At 43.7% G+C, this 11,657-nt stretch overlaps 1 protein-coding gene across 1 annotated transcript in view; it reads left to right on the plus strand.

Annotated features, from left to right (window-relative positions):
* Nucleotides 1–10,526, plus strand: part of ism2a (isthmin 2a) — a 50,796-nt gene extending 40,270 nt beyond the window's left edge. Inside the window, exons 4-7 of the mRNA XM_039009145.1 lie at nucleotides 8,044–8,181; nucleotides 8,534–8,605; nucleotides 8,789–8,857; nucleotides 10,009–10,526. Of these exons, the coding sequence (XP_038865073.1) occupies nucleotides 8,044–8,181; nucleotides 8,534–8,605; nucleotides 8,789–8,857; nucleotides 10,009–10,526 (797 nt within the window). The remainder of the gene's footprint in view (nucleotides 1–8,043; nucleotides 8,182–8,533; nucleotides 8,606–8,788; nucleotides 8,858–10,008) is intronic.
* The last annotated feature ends 1,131 nt before the right edge of the window (nucleotides 10,527–11,657 follow it).

Raw genomic sequence — 11,657 nt, forward strand, 5'->3', positions numbered from 1 at the left:
CCTTGTCCTCGTCAATACTCACACCTGTGTTAACGAGAGAATCACTGACATGATGTCAGCTGTTCCTTTTGTAGCAGGGCTGAAATGCAGTGGAAATGTTTTTTGGGGGATTCAGTTCATTTGCATGGCAAAGAGGGACTTTGCAATTAATTGCAATTCATCTGATCACTCTTCATAACATTCTGGAGTATATGCAAATTGCCATCATACGAACTGAGGCAGCAGACTTTGTGAAAATTAATATTTGTGTCATTCTCAAAACTTTTGGCCACGACTGTACATAAATACACATACATACAGTACCAGTCAAAAGTTTGGACACACCTACTCAAGGGTTTTTCTTTCATTTTTACTATTTTCTACATTGTAGAATAATACTGACGACACAAAAACTTTGAAATAACACAGATGGAATCAAGTAGTAACCAAAAAAGTGTTAAACAAATCAGAATAGATTTTAGATTTTAGATTCTTCAAATAGCCACCCTTTGCCTTGATGACAGCTTTGCACACTCTTGGCATTCTCTCAACCAGCTTCATGAGGTAGTCACCTGGAATGCATTTTAATGAACAGTTGTGTCATGTTGAAAGTTAATTTGTGTAATTTATTTCCTTAATGCGTTTGAGCCAATCAGTTGTGTTGTGACAAGGTAGGGTTGGTGTACAGAAGATAGCCCTAAAAGACCACGTCCATATTATGACAAGAACAGCTCAAATAAGCAAAGAGAAACGACAGTCCATCATTACTTTAAGATTTGAAAATCCGTCAATCCGGAACATTTCAAGAACTTTGAAAGTTTCTTAAATTGCTGTCGCAAAAACCATCAAGCGCTATGATGAAACTGGCTCTCATGAGGACCGTCACAGGAAAGGAAGACCCAAAGTTACCTCTGCTGAAGAGGATAAGTTCATTAGAGTTACCAGCCTCAGAAATTGCAGCCCAAATAAATGCTTCACAGAGTTCAGGTAACAGACACATCTCAACATCAACTGTTCAGAGGAGACTCTGTGAATCAGGCCTTCATGGTCGAATTGCTGCAAAGAAACCACTACTAAAGGACACCAATTACAAGAAGAGACTTGCTTGGGCCAAGAAACACGAGCAATGGACATTAGACCAGTGATAATCTGTCCTTTGGTCTGATGAGTCCAAATTTGAGAGATGCAGAGTAGGTGAACGGATGATCTCTGCATGTGTGGTTCCCATGTGAAGCGTGGAGGAGGTGTAATGGAGTGGGTGTCACGCCCTGATCTGTTTCACCTGTCCCTGTGCTTGTCTCCACCCCCTTCCAGGTGTCGCCACCTCTTCCCAATTATCCCCTGTGTATTTATACCTGTGTTCTCTGTCTGTTTGTTGCCAGTTTGTCTGGTATGTTTTTCAAGTCAACCAGCATGTTTTCCCGTACTCCTGCTTCTATTCTCTTTTTGCTATTCCTTCCGATCTTGACCCTTACCTGTCCTGTCTCTGAGCATGCCTGCCTGACCACTCTGCCTGCCCCCGACCATGAGCCTGCCCGCCGACCTGTACTTCTGCCTCCCTCTGGATTACCGACCTCTGCCTACCTTGACCTGTCTACTGCTTGCCTCTGTTGGAACATTAAACCTTGTTACTTCGAAAGTCTGTATCTGGGTCTTAACAGTCTGCATCTGGGTCTCTGACAGTGGGGGTGCTTTGCTGGTGACACTGTCAGTGATTTATTTTGAATTCAAGGCACACTTAACCCACATGGCTACCGAAGCATTCTGAAGCAATACGCCATCCCATCTGGTTTGGGCTTAGTGGGACTATCATTTGTTTTTCAACAGGACAATGACCCAATACACCTCCAGGCTGTGTAAGGGCTATTTGACCAAGAAGGAGAGTGATGGAGTGCTGCATCAGATGACATGGCCTCCACAATCACCCGACCTCAACCCAATTGAGATGGTTTGGGTTGAGTTGGACCGCAAAGTGAAGGAAAAGCAGCCAACAAGTGCTCAGCATATGTGGGAACTCCTTCAAGACTGTCGGAAAAGCATTCCAGGTGAAGCTGGTTGAGAGAAGGCCAAGATTTTACAAAACTGTCATCAAGGCAAAGGGTGGCTACTTTGAAGAATCTAAAATCTAAAATATACTTTGATTTGTTTAAACACTTTTTGGGTTACTACATGATTCCATATGTGTTATTTCATACTTTTGATGCCTTCACTATTATTCTACAATTGTCACGTTCCTGACCTATTGTTCCTTTTTCTTTTATTTATTTAGTTGGTCAGGGCGTGAGTTGGGGTGGGTTGTCTATGTGTGTTTTTCTATGTTGGGGTTTTTGTGTTCGGCCTGGTATGATTCTCAATCAGAGGCAGCTGTAGATCGTTTGTCCCTGATTGAGAATCATACTAAGGCAGCCGGGGTTTCACGTGTGTTTTGTGGGTGGTTGTATCTCGTGTCAGTGTTTCGTGCCACACGGGACTGTTTTCGGTTTTGTTGTTTTTTTGTATGTTAAGTGTTCAGTTCGATTCATTAAAATATCATGGACACGAATCACTCTGCTTATTGGTCCGACCCGTCTCGCCTCTCCTCGTCCGAGGAGGAGGAAGAATATTACGACGATCGTTACAACAATGTAGAAAATAGTCAAAAAAAAAAAAAAATGAATGAGTAGGTGTGTCCAAACTTTTGTCTGGTACTGTATATACACATATTTAAAAAAAATGATATTTTCCTTTATTACTTTCTAACCCTTCCACCCCTCCCCTAATTGGAGAAAAACTACTGAACAACAACGCTAAGGCTTCTGCTTCCAGCTTATACATACTATATACATTTTATGGGCACAGTCTATTTTACAATAGTTATATTTTGTTTGTTTTTTCTCCTGTCCTTCCTCTAACCTCGACCTCTCGCATCTAATTCTTTCACAAAAGTTCTGAACCTATATACATTTTACGGACACATTACGTTTTACATTAGTTATCTTGTTGTTATTAGTTATTATTATTATTATTCCCAACCTATTATTATTATTCCCAACCTTCAGCTCCATTCAACCCCTCCCATCTATCTCTTAACACCATCCATATTGGATTTCTATTTGCCATATATTTTTCAACTGGGCTGTGATGCTTCATAAAAGTACTGAACCTTTCTATTCTCATCATTTCTACAGATTTTTGACAAAAGTATTATTATTTTATTGATCGATTGACTATAGCTGTGTTCGAATACGTCATATTTTGTCGAATTTAGTACAACATCCGGGAACTTTTTGGCATACTAACTATATCCATACCATGACCAATAAGCGTACGGTTAGTGCGGTCGGTGCGAGTATTCGAACACAGTTTATGACTTTTCAGGTCATCCAGTAGTGCTATCTGCAGAGTTAGCTCCAGGTAAATGTTGCAATTCTTCAGCCATTCCTGGACCTGTGACCAAAAACAAGCTACATATGGACAGTACCAAAACAGATGATCTAATTGTTTCTGTCTCTTCGCAGCAAAGTCTGCAGAGCTGGGAAGGTTGTATCCCCCCATATATAATATTATATTGGTTGCAAGAATTTTGTGTAATAATTTAGATTGAATAATTCTATGTTTTGAATCCGGCGTTGTTTTGCGTATCAGTTCATATAAACCATGTGCCATGGAATCGGTACTTTGTAAAATAGTTGGGAAGAGATTTTCAATCTATACAGTGGGGAGAACAAGTATTTGACACACTGCCGATTATGCAGGTTTTCCTACTTACAAAGCATGTAGAGGTCTGTAATTTTTATCATAGGTACACTTCAACTGTGAGAGACGGAATCTAAAACAGAAATCCAGGAAATCACATTGTATGATTTTTAAGTAATTAATTTGCATTTTATTGCATGATATAAGTATTCCATATATTTTTGTTAGCTGCATGTGTGACATAACTCCACCAGTCCTATTTATGATATAATTTACAAAGATTATACATTTTTAATTAAAAAAAAATTATGTTTTATCTATTAGTATATTTGAGTTTAACCACAATATTAGTTGTATTATTTGTTCTGTTTTTTTTTCTGGTGGATTAAATATATATTGCAACCAACCTATGGCTCATTTTAAAAATAGCAATATTTGGGAGATTATTTATTATAATCTGAATAAAGGGAAAAAGGCCATTCTTGAACATGGGGTGAGACATTCTTATTAATTTGCTAGAGAACCAGTTCGGATTTAAGTATAACTTTTGTACGACTGAAGCCTTTAGTGATGGGTTTAGTGCTTTAATATTTAATCATTTCTGTCCTCCAAATTCATATTCATTATCATTAGGAGACCTTATTTGTTTATAATTTGCACTGTACATTTAAGGAACCCATAATGTATGTTATGTGCTCAGTTTTGTCACACCCTTTAGTATACAAATCCATCTTGTGTGTTGAGCAGAGGATGCATAAAAGAAAGAGAGCAAGAAAGGGAGAGTTGGAGGTGGGGTTTATTAAGAGAAAGAGACATGGAGAGAGGGATGACAAGGAGGAAGAGGGAGAAGGAAACAGAATGAAAGAGGGAAGAACAAGACGGGAAGAGAGACAGCGTGTGTGTGTGTGTGTGTGTGTGTGTGTGTGTGTGTGTGTGTGTGTGTGTGTGTGTGTGTGTGTGTGTGTGTGTGTGTGTGTGTGTGTGTGTGTGTGTGTGTGTGTGGCTACAGAGACTACAGAGCATTCCAGGATTAGTGTTAGTGAGTGGAGGAGTGCAGCATGTCACCCACACCTCTGTGTTGTTTGACTTGGCCAGCCAACATGAGAAGGCTCCTGCAAGACACACACACACACACACACACACACACACACACACACACACACACACACACACACACACACACACACACACACACACACACACACACACACACACACACACACACACACACACACTGTAGTCTGCCAACAGGGGAAGGCTCCATCTCATTCAACACCAGGCCCAGAGCTCACAATTAGCCCCAAACTACGGCAACTAGCCAAAAACATATTAACTGCCGGAGAGGCAGCAGGACGCTGGATGAACTAATTTCCTTTTCTTCTCTTCTCTTCTCGTCTCTTCTCTTTTTTCTATGTTCTTCTCTCTCGCCTCCATCCCTTGATCACTTCGTTGAGTATGTTCCTTGCTGGCTCTGCTTTTGCACGACCTCTCCCTTTGTCCTATCTAGGATGTGTCCCTATGTCCGTCTTCTTCCACTCGCCCTTTATCTTAAATTTTCACCCTCTCCCTCTCTATTTCTTCATCTTTTCCATGAATCTCCCTCACTGTTTACTCGCTCTCTTTCCTACGTCTCTCCATCTTTTCTTTCCTCCTCTCTTCCTCCATTCCTCCACTGAGTCTGTAATATTTTTAACATGGGGGAAAGAACTGATTGTTCATTAGAGAAACAGAAAACCTATTAGCTAGCCTAGTACAGGGCTAGCTGTCCTGGGGCACTGTTTGTCTTGGCTTCGTTCACTCCGCTGTATGCTGCTGAATTTGCCATTGACATATTTATTCCAACCAAGAGAAACACACACACACACACATACACAATGGCACATGCATGAGCACGCACACACACACACTTGCGGATACACACACATCCACACGCGCACACACACGCACTGGTACATAGACATGCTCACACACACACACACACACACACACACACACACACACACACACACACACACACACACACACACACACACACACACACACACACACACACACACACACACACACACACACACACCCTAGCCTGCCAACTGGCCCCATATCCTGATCATTAGCGAGATTATACTTCCCTGAAAAATATGCAATATTAATTCACGCGTCATTAACTTCTGTGTGGAAACTGAGGGAGTAGGTAAACGTCTCTGGTGGTGGGATGGAGTCTCACTGAGACAGAGAGAAACAGATTCCAGATCAGTTTACAGCAGGTTGGTGTCTGTCTCTTTTAAGGAGATTCACTTTACCTGACAGGTCTTAGATCAGAATATAGCAGGTTGGTGTCTGTGTCTGTTAAGGATATTCACTTGTGCTTGACAGGTTCTACAGTAGATCAGAATATAGCAGATACAGTGTCTTGTTTTATTTTTGGCGATTGTGTCCTCAGCATACATAGACACACAGGCTTTACTCAGAGCCAGTGGCAGGTCATTAGTAAAGATTGAAAAAAGTATGTCTATAGCAGGTACGTTTTTCTCTGTTATAGACATCATACTGTGGAACTAGCTAAAGCAGGTACTGGATTAGTGTTTGTCCATCTTGGTCCTAGGGACCCTAGCATTAATACACCTGATTCAAATAAGTAACTCATTATCAAGCATTTGATTAGAATAAGGTGTGTTAATGCTAGGGGGAAAAACTAGGGTCCCTAGGACCAGGACACCCACAAGCTACAGCCCTAGTGAAGTTAATGGCAGCCACTAGCTACAGCCCTAGTGAAGTTAATGACAGCCACTAGCTACACCACTAGTGAAGTTAATGACAGCCACTAGCTACACCCCTAGTGAAGTTAATGACAGCCACAAGCTACAGCCCTAGTGAAGTTAATGGCAGCCACTAGCTACACCACTAGTGAAGTTAATGACATCCACTAGCTACACCCCTAGTGAAGTTAATGACAGCCACTAGCTACAGCCCTAGTGAAGTTAATGACAGCCACCAGCTACAGCCCTAGTGAAGTTAATGACAGCCACTAGCTACACCACTAGTGAAGTTAATGACAGCCACTAGCTACAGCCCTAGTGAAGTTAATGACAGCCACTAGCTACAGCCCTAGTGAAGTTAATGACAGCCACTAGCTACACCACTAGTGAAGTTAATGACAGCCACTAGCTACAGCCCTAGTGAAGTTAATGACAGCCACTAGCTACAGCCCTAGTGAAGTTAATGACAGCCACTAGCTACAGCCCTAGTGAAGTTAATGACAGCCACTAGCTACAGCCCTAGTGAAGTTAATGACAGCCACTAGCTACACCACTAGTGAAGTTAATGACAGCCACTAGCTACAGCCCTAGTGAAGTTAATGGCAGCCACTAGCTACACCACTAGTGAAGTTAATGGCAGCCACTAGCTACACCCCTAGTGAAGTTAATGACAGCCACTAGCTACACCCCTAGTGAAGTTAATGACAGCCACTAGCTACAGCCCTAATGAAGTTAATGACAGCCACTAGCTACACCACTAGTGAAGTTAATGACAGCCACTAGCTACACCAATAGTGAAGTTAATGACAGCCACTAGCTACACCAATAGTGAAGTTAATGACAGCCACTAGCTACAGCCCTAGTGAAGTTAATGACAGCCACTAGCTACACCACTAGTGAAGTTAATGGCAGCCACTAGCTACAGCCCTAGTGAAGTTAATGGCAGCCACTAGCTACACCACTAGTGAAGTTAATGGCAGCCACTAGCTACACCCCTAGTGAAGTTAATGACAGCCACTAGCTACACCCCTAGTGAAGTTAATGGCAGCCACTAGCTACACCCCTAGTGAAGTTAATGACAGCCACTAGCTACACCACTAGTGAAGTTAATGGCAGCCACTAGCTACACCAATAGTGAAGTTAATGACAGCCACTAGCTACACCAATAGTGAAGTTAATGACAGCCACTAGCTACAGCCCTAGTGAAGTTAATGACAGCCACCAGCTACAGCCTCATGAAAATGACTCTCACTCCTTTCTGAAGCCTCCTTAGCTTTTTGAAGTGTGGTCTTTTGGTCTGCTCCAAGACACGGTTGTTCCTGGTGTCTACTTTGTTCTATGTTGTTCCTGAGATGCTAAGATACTCAGTTGTTCCTGCCACAACCAGCACATTGAAGAAGGTTTATGTATGCATGTTAGAGCGGACAGATGAACACTCTACTGTAGCTCCAAACATTTTTGGTCGTTGCTGCTTTATTGCATAACGCTCTCACCAGCTGGGTGAGGAATTCACTAGGCTCACTTCAAAGACATACCGCACTCCTCTAATATAACCCTTTATTTTTTTTCTTCCGTCCCTCTTTCCCCCCTTTCTCATCTCTCCATCTCCCCCTTTCTCATCCCTCCATCTCAGAGTACGAGGAGGAGGAGTGGAGCGTCTGGTCTCCATGCAGCGTCACCTGTGGCCACGGCAACCAGAAGCGTATCCGTTCATGTGGTTACGCGTGCACGGCGACCGAGTCCCGGACCTGTGACCTGGACAGATGCCCAGGTGAGAGAGACACTTATGTAATGTCATCAGCAATGGCCATGTTTCGTGGCTGTGTGATGTCATCAGACCTTGCCTGTCTCTGGTTGGGTCCCAGTACTTCCAAATAGCATCCTCTATGTGCCGCCTTTCCTTCATGATCACTGATTTCAAAGGACTTTATACGTGTTAAAGCAACAGGCTAAAACGTATCCAGCCTTTCACGTATTAGTGATCAGTTCTACAGTGATCGTACCATTAGGCTTTTCCTAATAGGTCTGCCTGATGCTTCTAGTACAGGGCTCTTTATATCAGTACAGTTGGGACTTGGTAGTGTGTTTAGTAGTGCGCTGCCTGTTCTGTTGCCCTCCTGCAGAGTCCTGGTGTGTACACAGCTCCATGTCTGTTTTAAAACGCTCAATGAAGGCTCGTACTGCTACCCAGGAAGGTGTGGGTGGGTGTGGGTGTGTGTGCAAGTGTGAGTGCGTGCGCGCGTGTGTGTGTTGGGCATAGACATTCCCCCTTGTCTTATCAACAACTACTCAGAAACAATTTTTTCCCTTTGCCTACAGTATGAGGCTATCCATTCAGCAGGTTTCCTAACCAGTGTCTGTGTCCTCTCTCTCTGTAGATGACCTGTTAGCAGTGACTGAGCTGATACCTCTGGAGACAACAAATGGCACTGACTCCCTCGACACAAGTATGTTGAAATGTGTACATGACAAGTTTGTGTGTTTGTGTGTGTGTGTGTGTGTGCATGCGTGGCTGTGTATTAGCTGGTTGTCCCTTTTTCTGTAGCCAACGGCCTGTTCTAGTATTTGGGGGGCCTTAATGGTCTGTTCCGTTTAGGGGGGTTTAAACTGCTCTACTGGGGCTCCAATCATAGAGAGTCTGCAGGAGTACAGTTGGGGTAGTCAGAATTTTGCTCCACCGAGATTGTTACAAAGCCCATGAAAAACCCATCTGTTCCTCCAAGAAATGTTTGAATTACTTTTTAGTTTGTCTTTTATTGCTCTCCCTACGTCTGGCACAGGCCAGTGAAAAGGGATAGCTCTTTTCACTCTGGGCAAAAATAACAAAGAATGCGCAACAAAAACATAACAAGATAAAGTGTCAGAAGTTTTTTTTTTGCTCTTTCCCCAATCCACTACGGAACATAAATGTTTATAATGAATAGGTTCCAATTTGACCGCAGCCTCCAACATTTTATTCTCTAGCGCCGACTATGGCTTTGTTTTTTAACCCGCTCTCGTTCGCTCTCCATGGTCTTTGAGAGCTTTGCAGCCCCCCCCCCCCCCCCCCCCCCCCCCCCCGGTTCAAAGTAATGGGTTTTAAAGCGCTGAAATCACTCCTCTATGCTTGGAAAGTCTCTCTGGTTTCCTCAGGGTTACCAATGCTGTCTTACCTTATAATCCTCCCTGAAAGTCATCTTTTTATCACTGCCAAAACCTGAGCTGTTGAAAGAGAGCCGTTGATTACCTTTGATTAGTATGCATTGTAGTATTTCATCGGTACTATATATACTGTATATATTCTATGTGCTGGAAAATGTACTAAATATGGTCCGAATCCATTTTTTATTTATATACGCATTGAAAATGTGATGTTTCACACAAATCATGCATAGATGTCAATGGGTGATTTGTGCGAAAGTTCATGCTTTGTGTGTGCCTCAAGCTACGATTCAACTCTATACGTGTGCTTACAGTGTATGTTTCTGTGCTTATTGATAGTTAATTGATCGCTGCTGATCATTGATTGATCCTTGTCGATGGCCTATTGACTGTTGTGGTATTGATTGATAGTTTATTCATCGTCTGTTGACTCCTGTATGATTTCTCTCCTCCCCAGACGTGGACAGCTGTGACAAGTGGCTGAGCTGTAAGAACGACTTCCTCCAGAAGTACCTCCACCAGGTGCTGACCGAACTACCCAGCTGCCCCTGCTCCTACCCGTCCGAGGCCGTCTACAGCGCCGTCAACATCTTCGACAAGACGCTGCGTAAGACCTACCGCTGGCGCGACGCCTCCGGCCCCAAAGAACGCCTGGACATCTACAAGCCGTCCGCTCGCTTCTGCACACGCTCCATGCTCTCCTTCGACAGCACCACGCTGGCCGCGCAGCACTGTTGCTACGACGACCACGTGAAGCTGATCACGCGGGGGAAAGGGGCGGGCGCGCCAAACCTCATCAGTACGGAGTTCTCGCCGGAGCTGCATTACAAAGTGGACGTGCTGCCCTGGATCCTGTGTAAAGGGGACTGGAGCCGCTTCCACTCTGTGAGACCGCCCAACAACGGGCTGCAGTGTGCCCACAACCCCACAGAGGACGTGTACCAGGCTGAGCTAGAGGAGGCTCGTGAGTACTGAGGGAGGAGAGGGGGAGGAGTACTGAGATCCTGCGTGGGGAGAGAGACACATGGTTCCAATGGCTCTATTGGATTCGGGCATGGGCCACATACTGAATATATTGTGTAAACTATCAGTTGCTTCGGATGAAAGGAGACCTGGATATTCCCTCCCTCTTATTCAGTGTTTGGTCACATTGCGGCACAGAGTTTAGTGAATACCGAAATTTTACATTTTTCTAGTCAGGCAACCCGGCAGCCACCCATCCAAAATGGAGTCAAGTTGAATACTCTTATCTGGTGTGCGTGGGAAAACTCTATGAGCGTCACGTCTTAATGGCGCGTTGTTATGACATCATCACCATCAAGCATTCCCTCATTGGATGACTCATCAGAATCCACCTGCCAATTGGAATATGCTTTCCCATGGATGACTTACTGTGGTGTTACGGGAAGAGAAAAAACAACTATTTTCTAACTGGTAATTTATTGCTTGTGAAAGTCCAGATTTTGGAGAGCGTTTTTTTGGGCTACACTCAAAAAACAAGAAAAAAAAACACTGGTTTGGGAAATTTTAAAGAGGGAGAGACTGCAATGAGATTGTCCTAGTTCTCTCTGACACCCCTCAACCCACCACCCCATAGACTCACATGTGCTGCTGCTATTGAGAAAAGGGATGGGGGGATGGGTACAGGGGGATGGGATGGCTCAGTGGTTGCCATGGGCTGATCCAGAACCCCTGAGGGAACATGGAGGAACATGGATAGTGTATTTATTGGACTCATATTGGGCCTGTATTGTATTTACTCAAATACTCGGATGTCTCATGAAAGGAATTCCTGTCAAGCTGCTAAAATGGGGATGAATTCAACACAGAATGTTAGTTGTTGTTTGTCTTAGACTTGAAGCTCTCTCTCACAATCTCTGTCTTCTTTCTATCCACCTCTCTCTCTCTCCCTCCCTTCTCTCTCTCTATCTCTCTCTATTTCTCTCCCCAACGCTCTCTCTCTCTCCTGGCCCAACTCCAGTCGGGGGGGGGGAAAAACAGACTGATCAAGCACAGCCCCAAGATGCATTGTGCTTTTCTTACTTTCTTATTTCATGTCAAGCCACATATTTCTTTGGAGATGTTGACCCCTAGAACTCTATTGTG

Source organism: Salvelinus namaycush, chromosome 15 (assembly GCF_016432855.1).
Source record: "Salvelinus namaycush isolate Seneca chromosome 15, SaNama_1.0, whole genome shotgun sequence".
Classification (NCBI taxonomy): Eukaryota; Metazoa; Chordata; class Actinopteri; order Salmoniformes; family Salmonidae; genus Salvelinus; species Salvelinus namaycush.